We start from the raw sequence: 27,261 nt of genomic DNA, 5'->3' as shown, positions 1-27,261 counted from the left end.
GTGACCAACCCTTGGGTATTGTTGGAGGGGTACAGCTGTATCTCTATGAGCACAGGACCGTAGAGATGGGGGCTGGATGGGGCTCTACCCAGGCCAGGGGGAGCGGGAGAGGTGGAGGGAATCACAGACGAGGGAGCGCCTCTGAGTATACCAGAAGAGCTCCCTGGCAACTCGAGACAGGATTGACGCCATAAATGGGGCTCCCCTGTTCTCTCACCATGAAGCAGTCAAACAAAGGCCAGTGACAGAGGGTGGGAAAGAGGAGGAGGGGCCGGGGTATGCAGGATGTCTAAATGGGTGTAAAGCTTCTGAAGGCCGGACAGCAGGCGAATTCCTGCTCCTCACCTTAGCAAGCTTTTCCAGTCCAGAGAGTGGAAAAACATCTTCACCTTTTTCCACTTTTTGACATTTTGTCATGTTTTAACCACTAACATCAGCCTATCGCGACCGAATTTATGTGACACAGCCACATCAATTGAAGGAAAATAACACATGGCTTTCAAAAGTGTCAACAAACACAAATCTGAAAAGTGTGGCATGCTTTTATATTCAGGCCAGTGAGGCAATCCTTGTGGAATCCTTTTAGCGACAGCTAACACATGAATATGCTTCGAAGGAAGCCATTCCATACCAGCTCCGGCGTTTAGGGCCATTTCTGCTGGGATTTATGTTCTTTCCAACCATCAACATGTTTTTTTGTTTTTGAGGAATGACTTCTATTGAGCTCCACCTATCTGCCTACCATTTCTTGATAGGCCTCTTTTCCCTGAAAAGAAAAGAGTTCCTACAGTACAATGCTGCCATAATCAAGGGTGACTTGAAGAGTCCGTTTTTCACCACGCATCTGTATGTACGCCAGACGGTTTTAGTCAGATGTGACCAAACCAGCAGAACCTTTCATTGCTTTCTGATTCTGTGAATAATGCGTCCCTTGACTTTAGGTTTGTAGATACTCTTTCAGATGATGGGATGAAACTGTGATATGCCTAGAGCTGGGGATATAGCTTTAAAACCTAACCCTGTTAAAACTTCTCCACGACTTGACAGGAAACAACTTCTCTGGATTTATTCCAAGGTTAAATCAGACAAAAAGGGATACATTTAGAAATTTGGGGACTTCTGACAGCAAATTACTTCATTTAGTTGTGTCAAAGTATTACGTATTTTCTGATTTGTATGTGTAAACTGTATTAGTCATGGTTATTTGTCTTGGTCTGCCACACAAAATCCAAAATTAAATATACTAAACTTTGAGATATGGGGAATTGATACATTTCCGATGCACATGTGACTCGTGCGTCCCTGAATGTGTCACAGCTCTCTCACTTACAGACATTGCGGGGGAAATTGAACACGGGGTAAACCGGGGATCCAAATGGAGATGTTTAAGTTCAGCTTAAAAAGCAGCATTAATAATTCACCACGGCGAGCGCAGAGGTTATGGATCGCTCACAGACACCATCTTCTGAGAGCACCAAAAATGCGCACGCCGCACCATTTTTTTTACACGCGCGCGCTCGTGCAAGCGAGCCAGTTTGATGTCAATTACCGTAGCGTCATTCACCCGAGATGAGTGAGAAGAGGTTTTGCGTGTGCGGGGTTTTTCAGGGTGGGGGGCGGGGGAGGAGTGTTGGATTCCGGGGTGATCTGAACGCACCACCGTGGTCAAACCGCCCGCCACACCCTTCAGAGTAAACAAAAGGCAAGACGCACGTGAACCCTCGTCTGCGGGTGACGGTTGCCAGACATTGCGGCTCGTTTAAAAAAAAACAAAAAACGCTGGGGTTCAGGTGGGAAAAAAAAATCAAGCTTTTGCCCGGACATGCAGGAGTTTATCTCCAAACGCACGTCTTCACTTTCTACGCGTCGGCTGCTCGCGCAAACGTGTACACGGTCCCGCGGGCATGCGCACACACGAGGTTCACGTTCCCAAAAAAATAAAATAAATCAACCCCTTTGTTTCTATCGTCCCCCCGAAACAGGAATTCGGCAGAGAAGCGTGCTCGCGTGGACCAGACTGTCTCCTCCCCCCATCATAAGCACACACACACACACACACACACACACCCACACACACCACAACTCTCTCTCCTCCCTCAGTAACCCACTACCATCACCAATAACACACTCACACACACCTCTTCAACCCCTTTGTGTGTTTATGTGTGCATGCTGAGAGACCCGGTGACGGATGCTGAGCTTATAAAGCTTCTTTCTTTTTTTTCATTGTTTTATTATTTTAAATATACACATACTATATAACATGGATACAATTTATTCAGCAGCAGCAGCTTCTGCTGGATGTGGAAGCCTCCAGGTGAGAATAAGGCGGACCGGGTGAGCGCGTGAGTCTCGCCTCTCCACAAGCCAGGATCCGGATTGCAAGAGGAGCCTGTTACCAGGAGCAAGTGCGGCAAAACTGGGACTTTTCCACCATCAGCATCCCTCCTCTCTTCTCCTCGCCTCATCCCTGCTCCTCCTGTGGCCACGCCGCCTCCCCTCTTCCTTCCTTCCTTCCCTCCCTCCCTCCCTCCCTCACTCCCTTCTGTCCTTCTCCTTCTTCCGCGGTCCCAGAATAGCCTCGCACCCCTTCTCCCCGGGGATAAGCGCTGGAGTGTTTGGAATTTCGGGGTGACTCGAGGGAAGCTGGAGGATGGATTAGCAGCGGCGGCGCCACGGCGAAACTGGAGCAGCACGCGCGACCACGCCGGGGGGGAAGGGGGCGACGGGACTCGGTGAATTCGCGGAGCCCCCGGGACAGAGGTGAGTAAAGCCTTCCGTCCCCCTCCGCGTGGATTTACACAGCCAGGCGGGCGGGCTGCCTCTCTCCTCCCCGGCGCGAGGGAGGTGAGAGGCGGACAGTCAGCACATGGCTTTCACGTTTCTATAACTGATGATCTGAGGCAGTCTGCTTTTTTTTTTTTTTTTTTTCTGTTGGCGGAGGCGTAGATGTGAAATGCTCCAGTTTAAACACCGATTGATTGGAAAACAAACAAATAAATAAAATAAACTACAGCAATCAAAGCAAATTGAACATACCGAATCCCTCTAGAAAAGATGCAGTCGTCGTGACAATTCTGCACGCTTCATATAAATCAGGACAAAAACCAAAAAAAGCGAACAAGCACGAGGGTTCGGCGTTTTTTTGTGTGTGTGTTTTTTCCCCCTCCTCAGTCTGAATTAAGTTGGGTGTTCCCTCCTCCTCCGGACTCGTTGAAGGCCCATTCAGGTTCCTGTGAGAGTTAAGGGGCGGTTTCTAATGCATTCCGCTTCAACTTTTTCCACAATTTGTCACAACACAAGCACAAGCGTCCGCTGTATTTTATTGCGATTGCAGACGTTTGACATTCATGAAGCTGCGAAGTGGAAACAAAAGGAGCACATTCTAGAATATATTTTTGTTCTTGTTGCATGGTAAAGCATTCCTTTGCATGCAGCAGTGGCTCCATGTTTAAGGTCCTTCTCCTGCTAGAAGGGGAACCACCGCCCCGGTCTTTTGCATCATATAACAGCCCTCCCCGCATAAGGATCCTTTCAGCATGACGCCATCACCACCATGTCTTATTGCGTGTTGCAACCTGCCACATGCAGGCAAAGTAATTCTTTTCTACATATGCACGGGCTTTACATAAACTGCAAATTGGGACTTTCGTTTTAGGGCTTTTGTCTTTTATTCTTGTTTTAAACCCAGATTTAAAACAAGAATCACAACTAACACTCCCACCTGAGCTGTTTATGTCTGCTGCTCCTCCACAGCTACCTAATGATTTTTTTTTCTTGCCCAGCCTGTCAGTCTCTAAGTGGATTTCCAGGTTTCAGTATGGTTTCTATGACATTTTGGATGGTGAACTGAACAGTGCTCTATAGGATGTTAAAAGCTTGGGGTGTGGTTTGACAACCTAATCGTCCTTTATGTCTCACCAACACTTTATATCTGAGTTGTCTGCCCTGTTCCTTAGTGTTCATGATGCTATTTGCCCCTCTGACAGTCTCTGCTGATATGATAATATATGAATCTTTTGAATCGATTCAGACGCAGAGCTCAAGCCCTGTGCATCGAAGAGATGCAACCTGGGTTTATGACACTGATCATTCAAAGCAAGTCCCCTCAAATGCTGAAAACAACAGAATGACTGAGATGAGTATGTCAAACGGCAGCATTTGTCCGATTTGGCTCAATTGCTGAGTGTTTAGTAAAGAGCGGGGTCCCAGGACAGAGAGTAGTTATCTCTAACATGAATACTTTTGTGGTTAAGTGCACAAGGATTTCATTATAATTCGGTTGGAGTACAGCAGAATACCAAATCATATCATTTCAGTGTGTTACTTACAGCACATAATGAAAATAATCAGCGTTTCTTGAGAATATTGAATAGATTAGTGGATGAAATTATTAAACTGTCAAAACTACAAGCCAGACAGCACTGGAGCATGTTTCCAGTTTCAGGAAATTACAGCTGTGCAGCAGTCTGGCGTGGGGCAAATGCTGATGCATCGCTTTTCAGATGGCAGCAGTTTGTAAAGTTTGGCTCCCCTCACAATCTTCTGCAGGGAACCTCTCATCTACCATCCTGCACCGGGTCACTGACTGACCTCCGGTTTTCGCTGGTGTTTGACTGCGGTTGTGTTTGCTGATTCGCCGATCCCATGAATGAGTCATGCTGCCTTGGTCTCATCAAACATTGTATTGATAAGGTTCTCGCATGTGTGGACGCTCAGTTACGTTAGATGTAAAGAACATGAAAATATAAACATGTAATGGTGTGTAAATTGAAATTCTCTCATGTGAATGCTTTTATTATGCAAATTAATAACTGATTTGTTTGTCTGCTTTAGGATTGTTTAGTTTTCTCCATTTCCTTAAAAAAAAAGAAACACCCAGATCCTCACTTGTTATTGGTTTTAGATGTTGTTTTCCAAAATCTATTGAAGTAATAATAATAATAATAATAATAATAATAATAATAATAATAATAATAATAATAATAATAATAATAATGCAGCTTCAAATGGACTTTTAAGCCCAGAGAGCAGGAGCAGCATTCTTCCCTTCATTGACGTTCTCCAGTCATTGTGTGGGCTGGGTGGGGGGCTGAGGGGAGGAGACCATGTGACATACTGATTAAAGTTTTTTTTTTTCCACTGGTGGTCAGGTTAGCTTGGCTGTAATGATTTTGATGGCCGCAGAATGTGACTAATGTCATTGACGGAAGGGAACATTCATTTCAGAGGTCACCACTCCCATTGGGAAATAAATGCTTCATCAAAGGATAAAAGTGATCACTGAAAACAAGTCTGTATTGATCTGCAATAGCACATGCACTATCCCCCCAAAGGAACCCAGTTAATGTCCTGCAAAACCCTGAAAGAACTCCGGATTTTTTTTTTTTTTTTGGTCACACATCTGTAGATAAAAGCCTTACTATTCAATAGAACTGACAAAATAAAAATAGCTGGGTTTTGTTTACGGTTCAAAAATTGGATAAAGTGGCTGATTTCTAGCATGAAGGCAGCCTTAGAGTGGGTGGAAAGAAATAAGCCATAACCTGAAATTCAAAACAAGTCAAATTTGGACTTAATGAATCTGAAATGACAACAGATAACTTTTGTCTGACAATGTTTTTTGTTTTTGTTTTTTTAATCCAAAAGAGCAATAAAAATCTTGTAAATGTCACCAACATCACGAGTGTATGCTACATAGAAGGACAGCTAGAGCAGTTTGAAACCTGGAATCTGAGGGTTATTTATGTCTCGCAACTTTAACTAGCGAAAAACTGTGATCGCAAAAAAAAGTCAAATAAAATGCTTCATCTTAATCGCTTTTTGACCGTGAAGTGTTCAACAAGCCATCTTTGATCAACCATCTTTCTTTTTTAACCTGTAGCATAAATGTCAGGTAATTGACTTGGATTTGATGTTTGTATTTTCTTTCACTTAAAAGGTCACATTCAAGCAAGCAGAGCAAACCCACGCTGCATTTCCTGTTTGCATTCCAGCTTTATTTATGTTTAGCTTCTATTTCTTTTAGACATAATATCCTGAGAGTTGTAATGATTAAAAATAAAAAAAATAATTAGCTTGATAAGTAGTGTTGTGCAGAAGCTAGATACATTTCTGTCAGTCTGCAGCTGTTATATTTATTTAAAATTTCTAAAAAAAAAATAAATGATTAAAATATTTAACCAAAACTTCTTTATTATGGATTTGAAGTTTGATAACGTCAGTATAAAACAGCTCTATATGTTCCGTAACTTTCATAAGCAGTAAATTGCTGAAGCCGCCTCCAGTCCACCCACTGCAGCTGCTCCCATACGACCCTGATTAGAGCGGAGTTCATGTTTTTGCAGCATGTAGCATCTTGTATGAAAATCTGAAATTTTCATCAAAATGTTGTTGTTTTTTAAATAGCCCTAAACAGCTTCAGAGAACAGAAGTTTTCTCCTCAGTTATTATTACTGTAACCGTTTGAAAGAACTTTCACTGCTCTGAATGTTTGCAGAAAACACACACGTTTATTTCACATTTTCACTCTTCCGAACACTGAAATCTGATGTCCTTTCATGATGTTTGCATTTCTCCAGGGTCTCCACTGCCAGGATGCTACCATGACACATGTGTGTATGTTTGACGCTCAAATGATCTGCCAGTTCTGAAAAGTTCATCTGTTAATACATTTGAAACTGTTTTTTTTTTTTTGGGTCAATTTCTAAAAAAAATACATATATAGATATTTTTTTAAGTGTGCAGCATTTGTAGAGCTGACAGCATAAATGTCCAGAATGAAATCAATCAAAATGTGACATCTAGCAAAGCATCATGTCCTCCGGTTTGGTTACTTCAACCCAATATCCAACCCAACAAAAGCATCAAGCCTAACTCTGATATCGGATCGCATTCGCCGGTTCTCTGCTATACAGACATAAAGTTTCAATCAATTTCAACTGATGCTCTACTGAAGCTAGGTTATTCTTGACATTGGTAGCCATTTGTATGTTCGGTGTCATCATTAAATCTCCACGTTATTCTGCAACTTGCGCTTCCGTACGCTGTGTTTCACCGCCATCGCTGCTGCCTTACTCACCTCATTCACACATGGAGAGGCACAATGCATACAGACTGCTTGCAGTATAGCCCTATCCAAACACTTTTATGATGTTTGCAAGCATGAGTGTACATCAGCTCCAGCCACTTACTCATGTGATGAATCCCAGAGGACGGATGCTGGCATGATAGATAAACGACCCCCTTTTTCTAAGCCTGGAGCGCATTCTATATGTGTGTGTGTGTGTGTGTGTGTGTGTGTGTGTGTGTGTGTGTGTGTGTGTGTGTTTGAAATGTGAGTTAGGATGAGGTTTAAATGCTGACTGGAGTAGGTCACTGAGACCAAGCGGCTAGCGGGAGTGAGACCCCATCCTCAGCATCTTGCTAAGCTGCTTTCAGCCGAACTGGGATCTGTTCCTTCACGGCATCTTCTCCATTCCTAATTCCAGTCCCTTTTGTCAACTTCCCTGTAGCATAAATGTGCATGCTTCTCTTTTGAAGTGTACTTATCTCGGACCTGTTCTTCCTCCCCTCTCCAACACGTTTCCAGGAGTCATGGAAATTAGATGGGAGAAGTCTTTGATTCTCGGCGCATCACAACGCCTCAGGGTCAGGTTCTCTTATCTCACCAAAGAAACAGTGATGGAAGAAGAAAACCAAAGGATAATGACTATGAATCATAGTTGGGTACAGAGAGGGGTGAAGAAGAGAAAGGTGAAATGATAAAGAAAGATAGATAAAGAACTGACTAAAACAAGTGTGAGAATGGCCTAATCAAAGACCTGTTTTGTAAAGAATAATTGGGCAAATGTCTGTAAATGTGCAAAGCTAACCGATAAATACAGAACTTGTGGTTCTTAATAGGGAAAAATGTTCCAAAGTATTGACTCAAGGAGGCTGAATACTTTGCAATTATGTGGTAGTTTAGTAGTTAGAATGGCCTAGTCAAAGACCAGTCCTATTATTCAAACAATACTGGGCTAAAAGTATGTAAAAACTGCAACTCTGGAGTAAAAGGTTGTTCCAGAGTATGTTGGGGGGCTAAGTAATTTGGAGTTATGTGTTTGAGTTTGTGTTGGTTTACGGCATAAAATCCCAATAATGTAATTTCTAGCGGTATGAAAACGTTTGCACAACATGTGCGTAAAAAGTAATACCGCCCCAAAAGTAGTCCGTCAGACATATTTGGCACAGCTGACGTTGCGAGAGTGAGAATAAACCGGAGGAGAAAAGACACTGAGAGGGGAAAAGAGGTCAGGTGGAAAGCGTTCGCAAAATGAAATGAGATATGAAGAAATCAGGTGAAATCAGCGTCGAGCAGACGGTACATAAATTAGAGGTAGCGGTACTACTTAAAAATGGGACAAGGAGATGTGTGAGGCAGGGAGGGCGAGATTGACAGATACAGAAAGGAAGAATTCAACAGGATGGGAAGGAAGGCATTGGGAGGAATAGGGAGCTGTAGGGAAAACGGTGAATATTTAACTCTATTTGACTTTCCATCTATGCCTCTGGCTGTTTCCTCTCTCGGAGACCTTCTGCATGCCTAAAGGTTACTGAAGACACCATACTGTATATATATCTATATATTTGGGGTAAACAGCTGTTGGGTTGTTAAAATGCTTCCTGCTCAATTCAGAGCTTTGAAGAACCCAAACAGCTTGAATGCCTTTTGATTATAAAGCAGCTCCAGGTACTGCAAACACACACTCACTGCTAAGCATCCCAACACAGCAGTGCGCACGGGTCATGTGTCTATGTTGCGGTAACAACAGTATCACATCAAATGAATAATGATCCACTGTATAAAAAGGCATGTCCTGTTTTCTCACAGTGTGAAAACTGTTTCCATTTCCTAAAAGCCACAACAACGGCTGACAGTTTCTTAGTCATTTTATTCTCCCTTTTACAAATGCATAGTGCGTGGTTGTTTGCCTTGTGTGTCTCTGTGTTGCTATGTGCCTGACCTCTGGAGTAAAGGATCTCAAAAACACCTTTTTTTGACCTCATGGAACATTCAGCAGAAATTGGGCAAGATATCAGGAAGGGAATTGTCGACCGTTATATGTCTTGTTCACCTTTTGGTACGATTTCAAGAGAACTGGGGATTGCAAATGTGAACACCGTGGCGATATCCGACTCTTACACTGGTTAGGAAGGGAACAGGAAGACGTCACATTGTGGGGTTTTTTGCTGAAAATTTCAACAATTAAAAGAAAAATAAGCCAAAGTCCTCTGGAGGTTCCAGCCGATAACCGTTTGTAATGTCATCCCAACAGGTTGCGACTGGTCCCACCCCAAGATGACATCTCCCAAAACCAAAGCCAAGAAGAAACCACCCAAAGACAGCATGACTCTGCTGCCATGTTTTTATTTTGTGGAGGTACGGATGAATTGGGAATGTGAAAGAATTGTTGTTGAAATGCGACAGTTCTTACATATTTTTATTGTAATTGTCACCTCTGCATATTTCTGGCTGAATAATCTTAACATTAAATCAATATCTGAGCTTTTCTTACACGTGTACGTTGTATGTGCATGCGGCTAAAATGAAACATTCGATAACTTGCTACACTCCAACAAAATAAATCAAATGCTTGCCAGTTGTCCTTGGTTTTGTTTTACGGCTTGTGAATTAACATGTGTGTCGACGCATTCTCGTCCAGCTCCCCATTGTCCTGTCCTCCTTGGTGTCTCTGTACTTCCTGGAGTTGACAGATGTCCTTTCCCCTGCGATGGTGGGCTTCCGTTGCTACGACCGCGACCTCTCCATGCCTTACGTAGAGACTGGAGATGAGCTCATCCCCCTGCTGATGCTGCTGAGTTTGGCGTTCGCCGGCCCAGCCGCTTCCGTAAGTCCATCTCTCGACTTTCAACACAAAGCAGCGGATCGTGTTATATTTGCGAAGTCGAGGGAAGAGGAAACTCTGCACCCGGTGACAAAAAGCAATCTCGAAGCATGATGCTGCCACTGCTGTGTTTCACCATAAACTATGGATTTAGTTTCCAGTGTTATTTTTATCCCATTGTCCTTTATAAATATGTTTCCTGTCCTATTTAAGCAAAAGCAACACTTTTTTCTAAACACATGCATGAATTATAACTAATAATTAGTTGTGACATTTCATGTTGCTGGCTACTCTATCAAGCACCTATGAATAATATAAATCATACTAATGTGCCTTTTGAGCAGATATTTTTGGTGGATTTATGTCTAAAATAATTGTAATCAATTCATGTTGTACAAATGTCGCTCAGTTGTACACACACCTCCATTGCACCTCACCGCACCAACATCTTACTGTAGAGCAGTGGTTCCCAAAATGAATGAAAACCATCTTTTCTCTGTAAAGATGGTTTGTAGTTTGTTTTGTTACAACCTGAAGTGTGAAATGAACTTCAGTGGAGTTTGAAAACAAAATATGTATATTGGTTTATGTCTGGTTGAATGATGTGTTGATATTTTTTTTGATCTTTTTCTTTTTTGGGGGGAATTTTATTGTAATCCTTAGGAGGGCCCAGAATATCTTTAGGAACCACTGCTGTAGTGTTTCCTAGACCTCAAGCAAATTCCAGTGAATCACCAAAAACTACAAAAGTCACACAAATAGGCAGATGTGTAGCAAATTCAGTCTGCTCTCTCTCCCATGCAGTATCGATGTTTAGATTGATAAACATCCAGACTTGCATTAAACATTATCAGTCACTCCCCCCGCCCCCAAATCGATAGACACCAACACACACTACAGTAATCCATCAGCAGCATGGAAACGAGCAGCAATCGTTTATCACTCTGATTGGAAGTGATCATTGTTCAATAGCACCTTGCTCTGCTTTCACCCTGCTGTACCTTCCTGCAGTAGATCAAAATCACAGACATCTCTACCTGACGTGAATAGCACTTTAACACTTTTACTTGTCTGTTTGCTCTACTCTGCTCTTCCGATCTTGTAAAATGCAAACAGTTGAAAAAGCCCTACGTGAGCCAATCTTTTCCCCTTCTCTTCATTGCTGGTCGTAGATCATGTTGGGGGAGGCGGTGATGTACTGCATGCAGTCCAAACTGAAGACCTGCCCCAAATCGGAGGGCAGCATAAACGCCGGAGGCTGCAGCTTCAACTCGTTCCTGCGCAGGACCGTGCGCTTCGTTGGTACGTCCGGTCGCCAGGCCCGTTTAGAAGTCACTAATTTGAATTAATATTGTCGTTACTCTATATGTCTGCATAGCTTTAAGGAATGTTCTCCCTGTTTGGATGAAAGAAAACTCACAGCCAACGGCAACTTGTGAACCCAATTCTTATTTTCAAAAATCACAAAAGTTTTCATGTGTATTTCAGGCTACGGTTATCCAAGTTCAGCTAAGCTTTATTTATAGAGTGACGATTTTACTGTGATCCAAAGTTCCCAGTGAGTCTCAACTTCATTTCGTTTTTCAAAGTGGAGAAATAAGCTAATTACAGACATTAAATGAAGGGTGACTTAAAATGAAACCGACTTAAGAAGCTGAGATAATGAAATACCCGAGGCAAACTGAGCTTTGAAGTCAAAAGAGTAATCTATTCACTTTCCCGCATTTCCCTCCCTGCATGTGTGTGTGTGTGTGTGGGTGTGTGTGTGTGTGTGTGTAAGCACGTAAAAATGCATCAGACTGACAGCTTATGGTGTCACTTCAGGTTGCTGCAAATTCACACTGGTTTCCCCCAACAGCAACACGTGTCTCAGAAATGAACCGCTCTGTGTGATGAAGGCATTGGGCGGGTTGTTTTTTTTTTTTCAGTTCATTCGCCTGATGCTGCATTCACCTCCGTTGCCTCTATTTCTCTCCCTCAGGTGTTCATGTGTTTGGTCTCCTGGCAACAGCCCTGGTGACAGATGTCATCCAGTTGGCTACGGGCTACCACGCCCCTTTCTTCCTCACCGTGTGCCAGCCCAATTACACGGCTCCGGGGGTGTCATGTGACAACAACGCCTACATCACGCAAGATATCTGCATGGGGAAAGACCAATATGCAATCATGTCAGCAAGGTGAAAATGTGCTTGTATTTATTTAGCACAGAATCTTATTTATATTATATTGAATGTGTGTAGATTTAGGATTCTAACACGTCTTGCAAGAATACAACTGGCATTAGATTAGTCAAAGCTGGTTATTTATTTTGGATTTTATGAAATTAAAATTTAAATAAAAGAAAAAAAATGTTAGATGTTCTTTGTTAAATAAAAATGTGCATGTGGCGGCATTTTGGATTCAGGTTTGTGGCTTTTCAAGATCCTCTGTAGTGGTGCATACAGGGGATCAGACAAACAAGCTCCAGCGAGTCGCTGTGAAAGGCATATTAGATCCGTACACAGGAATGATCACAGCTTAGCGCTACTGATACAGGGATAATCCCAGTAACTGTATTACAAGTGTGCATGTAAGTGCTTCTCTTCTCCAGGGGAGCCGTTATTAAAATACCTGAAGACGCAGTTGTTTTGCATAGGACGACATGTTTTCTATTATCACCTTTTGTCGCCAGGGACGGTGGGACGAAGCCAACAGTTTTGAGAGGTAGAGGAAGAAATTGATGGAGATGTGTAAAAATTATTTCTATGAAGCACTTTTTGCTGTTGTTTAAAAAATACAAGCAGCCTTGATGTCTCACCTCAGCCGGATTCAATTCCTCTAATGTTCCCCAGTGTGCCACCTTCGTGGTTAATGGAGCTGAAATCCGAGGGCATTCATTAGGACAGGCGAAACAAGTTGTCGTGTCATGTATTGTACCTTGAAAACAATTCAGCATTTTTTTTTACATGTAAAATTCTGAAAAGTGTGGTGTGGTCTCAAACAACCCGCATCAATATCTATCTCTACCAGCAACAACTCAAAGTCTGAAATTTTTAGATGTTCTATTTTTGTGAAATTGTTCAAGATAAGTCAGACTAAATTAAATGTAAATAATGTGAATGTTATTTACATCACATGAATTTCCTGTCATCCAGCTCCAAGCCTTGCCACATATTCGAATTAGATCTGGACTTCGACTAGGCCATTCCAACACAATGGTTGAGCAATGTTTGGAAAGAAAAAAAAGAGAAGGATTAGTCCTTCCAGAATTACCCATACTTTACTCCGTCCATCTCCCCATCAACTCTGACCTGCTTCCCTGCTCAAGCTAAAGAAGGCATCCCCACATCATGATGATGCCACCATCACCATGTGCCATGATGGGGGTGGTGTGTGCTGAGCGGTGTTAATTTTCCACAACACAACATGGCCAAAAAGTTTCATTTCAGCTCATCTGACCACTTTCAATAGATACTAGCTACTCTTCCGTAAAAGTCGGTGCATGCATGACAAATAGCTGTCCTATAAAAATATTTTCCTACTTGAGCTGCTGACTTCTGCAGTTCCTCCAGTCTGTTTGGATGCTCCTCTGATTTATGCACTGCCTGGTGTATCAGTTCAGGCATACGGCCATGTCTGTGTAGGTTTGACAATGTGCCATGCTCGTTTCGTTTTTGGACATTGAATGCGCCTAGTGACATTTTTTTTTATCACCTAACCCTGCTTTAGACTCCTGAAACATTATCCCTAACAGGAAGCAGATGGATTTATACTGCCGTAATTATTATTTTGTTTGGTAAAAAAAGGCTTGAAAACATCTATCTTTATTTCTCCACTTCTAATTTTCCTGCTCTTTTCCTGTAGGAAAACCTTTCCATCCCAGCATGCTACGCTGTCTGGCTTCGCAGCTGTATATATCTCTGTAAGCACTTCAACTTACTAAGATTCTACTAGCATGACATGTCCGTGGATCGATGTGCTTATTGATAGCCCTGGAAAAATACTCAGTTAAATCTGTTTATATTTGTAATTTTTTTTTGTTTTCTTTTTTGTAAAATCCAAAATGACACATTGCAAATCCACAAGGAACAACATGCTGTCAGCCGTGACTGTACTATTCTTCTCTGTTTCATCATCACTTGATAAAATAAAGAGGTATTTTACTTTTTTTTAACAATCATAAAAAAGTTAATATGTTTTAAATCACATACAAAATCTAGAGTTTCACTGATCAGAGTTTTTATGGCCAAATACCTAGAATGGATCCTCCAAACCTTTGACTTGAAGGGTTATGAATAAGAACCAAGTACTGGATGAATTGAAGATTCAACCGGATTGACAATATTTTGTAGCAAATTAAAACAATTTTATCTAAAGCATCTCAAATATATAGAACTTTCTCACTGCATCACTAATAATCAGTGAGTTTTATTTATAGCTGAGTTTTATCTATAAATAAAACTCAGCTAAGAACAAGTACAGCATATTTACTTATTTACATGACAGAGAACAGCGCACTGTCTTTCTTTTTCTTTGCCAAACACACCTCTATATGTAGATGTATGCTGTGCCAGTTCAAGATATGCTAATGTTTTCTGCAAAAAAATAAATAAATAAATAAAAATGCAGCCAAATCTGACTTCATATTTGACAGACAAAAGCTGATTTACTGTAAGATACTAGATTGTTAACAATGCCAGCCTTTCTGTCAAAAACAATCATTAGGAATTTCTATAGACAACAAACAGAACGCCACAATGTCTGACTGTTACTCAGCTCTGCAGTCACGCATTTCAGTATCATTTCAAAACAGACGGAATGATGACAGATGGGATATTTTCAGTGTTCTAGCAAAGAGTGCAATTAGCACAGTCAGTGTTACTAACTTTGAAAATAAGCATGTGTGTGTATAAGTGGAGTCTTGCCTTAGCAGCGAGAGTTTCTACAGATTCACAACATTTCCAAACCCAGCATATTCCCTTACAGATACAATTAGATTCTGCGAAGTGATAAAAACAGAGCAATCTTGCCGTAATGCACTTAGCTTTCTCTTATTAGTTGACATTTTAAAAGCGGTGGCCCGAAGGATCTGGCAAAACACGCCTGTAAAAAATAGATTTTTTTTCTTTCTTGATTCCTTCTGTCTTTTGTCTTTGCCCTTAAACATTGACGCTGGAGTTACAGCAGTCAGTGCCATCTGGTTTACACTACGTATGAGGCATTCACTGATCAGAAGAAAGTAGGATTTTTACTTTTCCAATTGGTCGACCGCGCATATAACCACATGATTTCTCTAAAAATAACCAGAACCAGTGATCCGATTTTGGTTTTCTAAGTTGATTATTTCATTCATCTTTGCTGGATATTGGTTAATGTGCCTTGATGTGTCTGTACTGTGCTGCAAAGTATTGTTTTTTTTTCATCATCACAACACCATCCTGTCTGCAAACATACCCACACACACACACATACACACTCATCCTCATCAGTGGCTTTATAACTGCTGCATCACTGGATCCTGTGTGTCCTCATTAAAACTCACTGAAAAGGCACTGACTGACATCTATTGCAAGACAGTCAGGAGGAAAAGAGTTGCCTGCTGTCTAATCTGTGCTCTCTTAGGTCTTTTTCTCAATTAATGGAATGCATTTGTTCCTTTATTCAATTCTCAAAAAGCTTTTCTTTGCCACATTCTAAGATAATGAACGAATGAAGAGCCAAGAAAAAAATCTCCTCACACACAAACATATTTTGAGTAAATCTATATGGGATGTAAGGAGAAATTTCTCATTGCTGGCAGGTTTTCCCTCTTGCTATGAAGAGTGGGATTTTTTTTTTCTGCTCAGTGGCCTGTGGACATGCTTGTTAAAATAGATTCTTTTTTTGCAAAGGCTGCCATACTGTCACTCAGCTGTCTTCTATTTTATGCAATCAAAATACAGTAGGCATGCCGGAAATGTGAATGCAGCAAAAAATATATTCTTGTTTTTTTTTTTCTTTCCTTCCCTGCTCACTCATCAACTCTGTTTCTGTCAAAAGATGGCAAACTGTTCAACTCTGCGCACGCTATTCCTTTTCCTACAAGCTAAACCCTATCAGAGGCAGCATAATAATCTTTTTAATAAGTCATGTTTCACTGGTTATTCATGCCCTATATTTTGCTTCATATTTTGTCTCATTACAACCACTCAGTTTATGTGATTAACTAAGTCAGTTCAGCTCCAATTTCTTTCTCCAGAAAGACGTTTTGTCTTTCTGGAGACGTTTCTCATAAATTGGTCTAAGGATGGGCATGTATCGCTTGTTTACGATTTACTGTGATAAATTACTTATCACAATAAGAAATTTGACTTATCATTACTACAATAGATTACAATTAATGACGTTTAAGACACCCCAAAACTGTCCGTTGATAGTTATACTATTTATTTGTTTAATAAAAGCATCAATAAATGCAAGCAAATTTGAAAATAGATTTACGTTGTGCAGCTTAATTGTTTGTCATGTAAACGCACTGTCATACAGCTACCAAAAAAGGAAGTATTAAATAGTTTTTACCATCATGTTTGTCACAGGGACAATAGTACAAAATACTGCCCTGATACCCTGTTTTATTTGCAAGTGTCAGAGTAAAGGGGACAGCATACACAGGCGTACATCTTTCAATTTTTTTCAGTGAAACATTGAAAACAACACGTCCATTTCATTTCATTTCCAGTGCGACTTTGCAACGGGCTTTCACACAAAATCCCTTCGCCCCTAAAAACAACACACACATTTGGGTTGAACCTGAATAAATGTGAAAAAATTTTTAAAAAAGTGAAGCTTGTCAAACTGCCTCTCAATCCCCCCACATGTCTGAACTCTCTCATTTTGCCATGTCTCTCTCCCCGCAGATGTACTTCAATACCAGCATCAATACCACAACTAAGCTGCTGAAGCCCCTGCTGGTGTTCGCCTTCTGCATGGCTGCGGGCCTCGCTGGCCTGACTCAGATAACGCAGCACCGCAGTCACCCGATAGACGTCTACGTGGGGTACCTCATAGGAGCTGGCATCGGAGTCTATCTGGTGAGTTGAGAGAAGAGCGCCCGGCACGGTGTGACACACGCATGCGGTTCCTGTCGTGCTTGAGACGATTTAGAGTCAAGACGAAAGGAAGCAGGGATCAATCATTTTGATCTGTTTAAAAGCAATCATCTCTTATTTTTTAATGCATTTCAACATAACGAGTTGTTAGCTTCTGATTAGGAGCTAGTTTCTCTTCCAACGTGTGTTTAAGAGTCAGAGAGCGGCATGGTTACATTTTGTTTATTATTATTATTAATCTGTTAAATTGTCGTATTGTTTTTCTTCGAACAATGTCACAGCATGTGCTAACAAATTCTTGATTTTCGCACCACTTCCACTCCCCCTGTGTGGCTTCCATATTTTTTTCTCTCAGCATTTTTTCTTCGCATGCTATATATAGCTTATTTCTAGTGAGGCGGGGAAGCGAGAGAGAATAAATAATCTGATAAAGATTCTCTGGAGAATTTCACACTTCGTTTTAAGAAAACTTGTCGTTGCCAATTTCCACGCTTCTCCTCTCTTTCTCTAGTCTCTCACTTTTTGAGAGGGGGAGCGATTTCTGCCGTTTAAGGAGACAATAAAATGAAGGGAAAGACAATGATTCAAACTGACCTTAGGCACCGCAAAAATGGAGAGAGACAACTATTCATGTACACTCAGTTATTTAATATGTACAGTACTTCCATCTAATTATTTTTCTCACTCCGCCCTGTGTCTGTTAGGCTGTGTACGCTGTGGGGAATTTTAAAGCATCAGAGGAAGATTCTCCCTCTTTGCAGCGGCTGACGTCGGTTCACCACAAGGACGGGCTTAGGGTGTTGACCCAGCGGAGCCACGATTCCCTGTACAGGAAGACTCCCAGGGTGTCAGAGAGCAGGGAGGAGCTGGGGGCCGGGTTGGGGTCCGGAGCCCGCAGTAAGGTGAGGAGGGACAAGGCGTCCCTGGCCTCGCTGAAACGAGCCAGCGCCGACGTGGAGCTCCTGGCGACGCGCGGCCCCATGGGCAAGGAAACCATGGTAACCTTCAGCAACACCTTACCCAGAGTCGCAAATGGCAGCAGCCCCATCTCCCCCTCCGACGAGCCAGTCGTCACGCAGCGCCACATGACCTTCCACGTGCCCTTCGATCCCCAGAGGTCCCGGCAGCTGGTGTCCGAGTGGAAGCAGCGCTCACTGGAGCTCCGCAGTCAGAGCTCGAGAGACGAAGATGAGGGGGAGGACGAGAGGGAGAGAGGAGGCGGCGGAGGGGCGGCTGCAGGGGAAGGAGAGAGCAAGGGCATGCCTTCGTCTCTATACCCGACGGTGCAGGCCAGCAACGTTACCGCCACGCCGGCGACGGCAAGGATGGCCGTGGCACCGCCGCTGGTTCACATCCCCGAAGAGGCCACGCGGCCTCCACCCGTTTCCCCCAAGAGTGCCAAAACGAGAGCCAAGTGGTTGTCGCTCACTGAGGGAGGAAGTGTGAAAGAGCCTGGATCCGGACCCATCGCGGTGTCGACTCCCAGGGTTCCCAATACGCAGCCCAGCCAGCCTCCCAGCCAGCAAAGAGTCACTCAGGTGAGAAAGATGCAAGAAAACTCTTTTCATGTATTGTGAAGAATCTTTTTTTTTTTTTTTTTAGTTTTATGTCATCTCATAATATTATTCCCTTGTCTCAAACATACCTTGAGCCTTTAATGCTCCTTTGATTCTTTCATGCATATGAAACTTTGAATTTTCCGTAGTGACCATTCCAGGGTACCTAAACACTTGCTCATACAAAGCACCACCTACTTCCACAGAACTCCTTCTGGAAACTCTATGCCTTTTGGGGGGTACCATGGAAAATACATAGTACCATCCAAAAGGCATAATTCCAATTTTCATAGAGGCCACTTTAAAATGTTATAGATTGTGTTACATTAGAACTACAAACTTATGTATATTTCTTTATGGGATCATTTGCAAAAAGTCATCAATCATTTCTCATTTCACAATTATGAGCACCTTTTGGTCTACCGTAAGAAAGCCAATGATTTTAATGGTACATTTTACAGGGGGCTATATAGTTTAAACAGGACAGGTGATTTAGCAGCTGCCAGATGCTGGACAAACAAAAATAACTACGATTTATTTAGGCGGTAATCAAAGCTAAATACTGAAGGAAACAATTTGCCTGAGTGGTTTTCTCAGTTATTCCCTCATTAGGACTGTAATTGTAGTGGAAAACTAACATGTTGCTGTCATCATATAGTTTATACGTTGACTACTGCCCTTTCCTGCAGGTCATAGCTATGTCGAAGCAGCAGGGTCACGGAGGAACCACTTCGTCAGCCAAGACATCAGAAGGGGGTTCCTCCTCGGGGGGTGGCTCCAACTGCTCCGAATCACCGTACTACCGCATCCCGTCCGATAGAGACAGCTGCACCGGCAGCAACCCGGGGAGTGTCGCCGGCAGCGGGAGCATTGTGACCATCGACGCTCACGCCCCCCACCACCCGGTGGTGCGCGTCTCAGCCAGCAACGGCAAGCAGTGGGAGTGGAGGAACACCATCAGCGGCAACATGATGAGTGCCGACACGTCGGGCGACAAGCACCGCATGGCTCTGCAGCGGCAGGACAACGTCTGCCACTACAGGGACTACCGGACGCTGCCGGGAAAAACAGACTCACTCGGCTCTTCCACGACCAGCGGGAGTGTAGAGGTGGGGGTGGGGCTGGGAGTGGAGATGCCCCCACCACCCCTTCCCACGGCCTCCTCGCCTCTGCCTCCTCCACCTCAGTTGTCTTCTTCCCCTCTTCCACCACCTCCATCCCCTTCCCCGCTGCCCCCGCCTCCACACTCAGGCCCTACTCCCATGCCTCCACCTCCTCCTCATTCTAGCTCCCCTCACATGCCCCCACCCCCTCACCCTTCTTCCTCACAAATGCATCCTCACCTTTTATCCAACCAGATGCCTCCTCCACCTCCTCACCCATCTTCCTCTCCGCTACCTCCTCCTCCTCTGCCCTCCTCGTCCATGCCTCTTCCCCCACACCCTTCCCACTCCGCCATGCTTCCCCCTCCGCCCCACCCTGACCTGCTGATGGATGGCCACGGCCAGGCCCTATCCCGCTCCTCCACCCTGCCCCGCCGGCCCTCCGTGTCGTCCCGGAGCCACGCCGAGCAGGAGCACTACTACAAGGCCATGCAGAATGAGAGGATGTTATAGTTGAGGAGCCGCGGGGAAGGCAACAGACATCGTCTCAACATTAGAGATTGTACTTGAAATGACAGAACTGAAGGAGGCATTACAAGAAACCAGGCTGCAACAGGTCAGCAGAGATTTCCGACTTCTGAAAAACAACAAAAAGGTTTGGAGCCACAGACGGCGCCAGGGACTGTAAGGAGGTCTTAAAAAAAAACTCAGCAGGATGCCTGTTTTTCCTCGTCTCTCTCGTTTATCCTGCCACAGCACCAGCCGAGGAAAGAGAGAATGAAGGAAAACAAGACGGAGAGGCAAAAAAAAAAACGAAGTGAAGCTTGCTTGTGCTTTTGCCTCCGGTTTTGTTAGCATCTCTGGAGTTTCTTTAAGGACGGGTTCAAAAGAAGGAGCTGAGAAAGAGATATCACAATGGATGGTGTGGGATTTGCTAAATCAAGTTCCCCTAGGGAGGAGGCTGAGAAAACAACTACAGGCAATGCATGCTCATCTGAAACCAGAGCAGCCATTTGAGGTTTTCCTGTGATCTCTTTTTATCCAGCTGAAACACTCTTGTTCCAATGCACCGTACAGCAGAGAATATGGCCAATTCAGCAAATTTAATCACAGGTTTAGGAGTATTAACTGCAGCTCACAAAGGCTGGAAAGTGAGGGCATTGTCTTTTCTATGCCAAGCAGGTGTATCGGCATGCACCAGAGATGCTCGACTGAGGAAGGAGAGGTGAGTATAAATAGGATCATACACCACTGGGCAACCTCCTATATGGACGTCACTGAATGGATTATGGCTGTGCACATTAGAGGCAGTGGAATGGAAAGAGAATCGCTTCTAAAATGAAAAGTTCAGCAGGAGCACTCGGCACAAAGCGCGGGCTCATGGTGGGACTTTTCAGCGAGCGAAATCCACCATGGACTGAAGATCAAATCCAAAACAGGGAACGTAGATGAGTGTTTTGTTTATGGACCAATGCCAGCTACGCTTCTCAACCGCGTCCCCCATCGAAGTGTAAAAGTCGCTCCAGCCGGCGAAGCTAACCTTCCTATCCAGCACATCTGAAGCAGATGGAGGGTCGCATCGCGCAGGTTTCACAGATCAACACGGACACACTATTCAAAACAATTCCTGAGTTATCTGTTTGTAAAATATGTTTTTAGATATTGTCCAGGAGAGCTCTTCAGGAATCCTCAAAAGTGTTCATTTCTAACTTTATCAAAACTGGACTGTTGAAACTATCATTCACCATTTGTGAGCTCTGAGTGATTGCCACTCTTGTTAGCCTTTTAGTTATTGCACCATCATTTCTCTTTTTTGTTTTTTGTTTTTGTTGTTTTTTGTTTTTTTACCAAAACCAGGTCTTAATTCAGGTGAGATTGCTCTTTGGGAGCCTTAAAAAATTTAAAATGAATTCTCTTAATTTTCTTCAGGGGAATCAAACTCATTTCCATTTTGGGCCATAGAAAGAGTATGAATGAATCATCCTCGAAGAACCAATTGTGGCCAAATATATTGATAACAACCCCATAAACAAACAGCTAAAATATTTTATGAGATACTGAATATCCTTTAGCATTTCTAGTATTGGGTTTATACAGTTAAAAACTACTTTGAAATTATATTTAGGCACATAACTGTAAACTTGAAGATGCTATTTCTGTGGCCCTCTAAGATCTAGTTTCATCTAAGTCTGACATACAATCTGTTGTGGACTAGATTTGGCCTATTATCTATACATTATCTCTGAGCTTTTGAAGACTTTGATCACTGGTTCATGTCAATGAGGGATTCAGAACAAAACGTTGAAATAATCACGTTGTATTTTTTATTTTTTTTGCAGTCAGTCTTCCATCACCAACTTTATTCCGTTGATCATTTTCTTTAGAAATAATCTTTTCTGATAAATGCAGGCTCCTATTTTAAACCAGATGTATAACCTTTATTTTAAAGCAAGAATTAGCCATTTTTGTTATTGATGATTGGAGCCCATTGAGAATTTGAATCCTGCTTTTATGGAAATCTAACATTTCAAAGACGAAGAGCCTTAATTGGAGAAAGGTCTTTTAGCTATGCTATGAAAATTTTTTTGTTTTTTTTATCCTTCTGTCACAGGTACTCTGTGTATATTTGGTTACCATTGTGATTTCCCACATTTTGTGGGTATCAGCATGTGACTTTCTTGCTTAGAGCCAAGTAAAATGATACATGACAGAAACGTCTAATCGAATGGCTGCTGGTTTAGCCCCCTAGGTAGCTATAGGGAAGGATTTGAAACCACACAAAGCAGCAGGGTCTAATGCTCAATTTTCATATTTGTACTTTTGTTGAAGCTATGCCGATGTAAACATGCCTTCAATACGAGACGCAACGAGACAAATCTCTCTCAAATAACGTTAGTCGATGAACGAAATCCTGTGAGCTCTTGGGGGATTTGGCAGGAAACTGCCAAATTCCTCCAATGGCAGACTCGCTGTCTGAAAGCGGACACATTTTCATGCACAGCTGCAGAAAAGGGCACGTGTCGGTTGAGGTCTGCGGTTGTAAGGCTGGATTAAAAGGAATATTTCAATTGAAATTTCTGAGCTTGTTTGGCACCGAAAGAAATTAAAGATGTGAGAGAGATCTCTTTCTCTAAGCGTTATCTGATTAAAATGAGAAATTTGTGTAAAACGTACTATTACGTTGACTTGTTTATCCTGAAGTTAAATTATGACGCTAAGTGGAATAATTGCTGCTTGTACTGCTGAGATTGATGGGTAAAATAGCAGAACTAAAATAACAAATTAACAGATATTTCCTGAAAATATTTCAAATGTATTAATTTAGCCGCTTCTCAAATATTAAGCAACATGATCACTATGTTAAACCTTCAAAGCCCCAAAATATTAATATTTTCAACAACAAAAAATTGAAAGCTCTAAACAAAATTCAAGGTATTGCTAAAGGTTTAGCTTGACAATACTTTTTTTTTTTTTGTTTGCCATTAAAAATATCATTTTTTGTGTTCCTGGCAACCCTTTAGTTTTGGCCTTAAGGTCCTGTAATACACTTAATTACAAGACAAAAAGGTAAATACTAGTACCAACTAACATAAGAAATTATCTAATTATGTTGCTGCAGGGCAAGAAAATTAACATTTAAAGGTTTTTTTATTATCATTAATTCTAATGATTAAGAATTTCCGTAATTTATTTAGTTAGTTGCACAATAAACAGTCTAAATGAATGGACCCTTGTTAAAGATGTGTTGCAAGGCAGTAGCAGAATCTCGCACTGAAAATTGAAGTAATAACTCCAAAGTCACACTTGCACGTACGTTGGTGACCATTCCTAACACCATTTCCATGTTTAATGAAGCTAATCTTGCTCTCATCAAACCAAAGAAGAGTCAGGTCCCAGTTAAAGGGTTAAAATTTAGTAGGTGATGTGTCACATCATGTTCATTGAAACAGAAAGTCGTGGCTTTTTAATAAAAAATTCCTAGAAAGTCTGAATAAAAAACATCAATAGTCATTTTATAGGCGTTATTTGGGTTCTAATAACCATGTTACTCATGATTTTGCCCCCCACCCCACTGAACAATTGTATTCATATAAAAATTTGACGTCTCAACTTTTTGCTGTGAGATTATTCTACTGCAATAAAATATTTATTTATCTTAAGGCATATCTTTAACACAGAGTGCCAGTAAGTATGACAAATGTCCTCCGCCAATAAGAAAAGGAAGATTTGCACAACCTCTTGGTGCTCCTTGTAAACTCTTCCTACACACCTTTTTGTCAGTTTATGGCTTGTACAAAGCTTTTCCTTTATTTTCAGACCGAAGATATCTCATTTAATCACATGTGGTTCATTTTGGCAACTAATTTGATTGTACTTTTTCGAAACACAGACTCGACGACGGGTGGCATCGCTGTCCACCTGCTCACCCCAAAAAACCCCAGAGGTAAATAGACTGGTTTTGTAAAGTCGGCCTAGGAAGAGGTTCTGTTAAATGGAACAAGTTGTGTGTGTGTATGTTTTTTTAGAGGTGCTTCTCAAATGAGAAGCTGGTAGTTTAGTTGCCTGTCACTTTGTGCTGCATGTGTGTAAGAGTGTGTGTATTTTATTTTATTTTTTTACGTTAGTACTTAAACCTTTTTGAAAGATTAATCCTCTGGTGAATGTGCTACAACTTTGAGCCCAGTTTGACTGTAAGATATTTGAAATTACTTAATATTATTAATACTGTTATTATTTAAAAGTCCTCTTTTATGGGCTAATGTTTTCTATCTGTAGTGATGTGTGACATTGATAAGTTTGTTGAATAAAAAAAATCATGTCTGCTTAACGGAGGCTTGATCTCGTGGTGCTTGAAAACAACGCGTGGAGTTCATAAGGCAGCGCTCCAAATAGCGAGCGAGGTCGATGCCACGGCGGCGTTTACCGCCACCCTGGTGAAAAGGATCTTCCTCATCGATCTTTAGGTTAAGAGGACTTTCTTCCTCATCCTGCACTTGAACACACACAAATGTGTGTAGCAAACGTAGAAGAAGCACATTTGCAGTGCAGCCTTTCTCTCTCTCTTTCTGCAGGGTCTAGTGTCAAGTTTCTGAAATGAATTCTTCTACATTGTTGGTCAGTCCTTAGCGAATAGTCTAGAATAAAGCAAACATTGTCTGAGGTCTCTTGATGTTGTAGAAAAGAATAGGGGGGGGAAATTCCCAGAAGTTATTCTGTTTTTTTTCTGTCACAGCCACAAATATTGCTTACTTTGACTTTATATGGTAGAACAACAAATGCAGGATAAACAAATAAAAAAACTTATGTTTTTTTATTTTTTGTTCATCAAAACAAATGAACATGCCTTGATTTCTAGTTCTGGCTGTAGTGGAGTATTTGACGTTCTTTTGTTTTGCAGCCACTGAACCGTTTTCTTTTAGTATTATGCTGTTTTAAGGTTTAGGTGGCTTCAATAAGCAATTGATTCTACAGGATTTTAATTAGGGGTATCACAGTAATCAGGACAGACTATCATGCAGCTCACAGTTTATGTTAATGAATCACAGAAAATCCCAATAAAAAAAAGATTGGATGCCTTCGAGAGACACTGCGTGTGGGGTTTAAAATGTGTGTTGTTTTTTTTTCTCGGAACGCGTCTGTCTTCGCTCATATGCATATTTGTGTGTGTGTGTCCAACATTGTGGAGCAATGATCTGTGTGATGAGGCCATATAGAGGTAGTGGGGGGGGCAGATGGTGTACCAAGGCCTGAGGACAGTCAGTCTGTCCGTGACTCACACTCGGCAAGCTAGCAGCCCTTTCTCTCAATGTCGTCCACTCCCCAGCTCCCCCAACCTTCTTTCATTGGTGGCCCAGAAACTGCCACACAACTAGTGTGCATGGATATGTGACTACAGGAGGCAACAGAACAGAAAATGGAGACTGAGCCTTCCATTTTTGTGACTGAGTGCCTTCTTTTTAGTGCTTATACAGTATCTGTGCACCCATGGGTTTGTGTGTGGATGTGGGAGTGTGTTTGGCCAGGCCAAGCAGCTTACAGCCTTTTCAGGACTGATTTACCACTGCAGAAACAGCACAAAAGCCTTTTGTGTCCCACTCCTTTGTCATCCCGCTCACTTTGACACTATCATTCTCCCGTCTGCCGCTGCATCCAGCTCCCTTTCCACCTTTACAGATGGGGGAAGTGGATTTGGTGCTGCACACCCTTAATTTTAAACAGCTCTCTGACTTCTGAAAGACTGGTTGCTCATGGATGATAGAAATGCTCTTGTTTTCTGTTTAGTCAATACGGTGAATCATAAACCTAAAAAACAAATTCAGCATGAAAATGTAACATCGGTTTACTTTGGTCATGTAATCTGGCTCGAGGTTCTCAGTTATGGAAAATACCACAATCAATTGTAATCATCTAACACAATCACAGTCATTGAGCTTAGAAGCACTTCGCATTTATTGCACTTAAAATTCTAGATTTTAAGTGCCTGACACAATAAGCAATAATTCAGTTAATTGCACAATCAATTAAAGTGAGTTCAATAATTTCCATTTGCATGATTTATCACTTCCCTCTTTTCTCTTTCTAGCAAAAATCAAATGATCAAAATCTTCGGTCTGGCGCTTTGGACTCAACCAAAGCCCTGTTTTCTTTTAACAAAGACTTCTAAGCAACAATATTATTTTATAAATTTCTTGTGACAGGCCTAATTAAAGTAGGAGTGCAATTACAATGTGGAATGTGGCAAATTAATTTAATTATACTGTATATTCAATAACAATGTTAACTTTGTTAACCATGTCTTCAGTGTAAATGAATGTCGGAATAAAACTGACAGGTGTAAAAACTCTACAGCAAAGTATCTCCTAGGGCTTAAATGTAATGTTTCATCACATTTTTTTATTTCAAAAGTGGCTGCTCAAAGTCGTGGTTTGCTTAATTTCTCTCCGTTAAAATCTCTTCCTGATAAGACGATGTCCACTTCTGAAGAATTCATAACACAAACGCACAAAGAAATTATCCTGCATTCTGAATCCAACCAAATCTCACAGCTTCCTCCAAGCCCATGTCATAAACCCATATGTTAGTCAAACGCCAACATGGTGGAAAGCTGAGGCAAAAGTCCCAACAAGGTTCAGTGCGTCAGTCAGGGTCTCTACCCACCACAGCTGGAGGCCCAGACTGACATTTTCCGGAGGTTGAGATTCTCTCGGTTCCCTCTTTATTTCCAACCAGCTCCTACCCGCCTTTCCCTGTACTTTTTCAAATCGATATTTCATCAACTTTTATGTGGCCAAACAGTGACAAAGAACACCAAAGTGCAGAGAAATATCGCATCCACAACTGAATGTGAGGAAAAACAGGTCCCCCACTAGTCGCTATATTTTATAACAAATTCCTTTCATTTATTTATTTTTTTCCCAGAGGCTATCTGTTTGGAGGGAGAAAAATGTCCTATCAGGCTGCTAGCGACATCGATACAGCCCAGCTGGGAGCCTGACATTTTTACAGCGCCTTGCAAGGGCTGCTTTATAGAAAGTTAACTTTCAACCCTGCAGGCTTTAGTTATTCTGGAGCTGTGAGGCTGTTTGTCTAGGTTTTTATTTCACAGTATGTCCACAGCAGCTCTGTGAGGCTTCCAGAGAGGTAT

At 42.0% G+C, this 27,261-nt stretch overlaps 1 protein-coding gene across 1 annotated transcript; it reads left to right on the top strand.

The window, feature by feature from the left end:
- Positions 1-2,083: 2,083 nt before the first annotated feature.
- plppr3a (phospholipid phosphatase related 3a) lies at positions 2,084-24,444 on the top strand. Its single transcript, XM_055038682.1, has 9 exons — positions 2,084-2,763; positions 9,321-9,424; positions 9,708-9,893; positions 11,063-11,192; positions 11,872-12,067; positions 13,734-13,791; positions 16,766-16,939; positions 17,662-18,495; positions 19,203-24,444. Exons 2-9 carry the CDS (start codon positions 9,344-9,346, stop codon positions 20,127-20,129), a joined length of 2,586 nt encoding a protein of 861 aa, XP_054894657.1. The 5' UTR covers positions 2,084-2,763; positions 9,321-9,343; the 3' UTR covers positions 20,130-24,444.
- The last annotated feature ends 2,817 nt before the right edge of the window (positions 24,445-27,261 follow it).

The sequence above is a fragment of the Poeciliopsis prolifica genome, unplaced genomic scaffold (assembly GCF_027474105.1).
Source record: "Poeciliopsis prolifica strain line A6 unplaced genomic scaffold, Auburn_PproV2 SCAFFOLD013, whole genome shotgun sequence".
NCBI classification, from domain to species: domain Eukaryota; kingdom Metazoa; phylum Chordata; class Actinopteri; order Cyprinodontiformes; family Poeciliidae; genus Poeciliopsis; species Poeciliopsis prolifica.
Note: the sequence above shows the minus strand (reverse complement) of the source record. Positions and strands in the feature narration are given on the sequence as shown.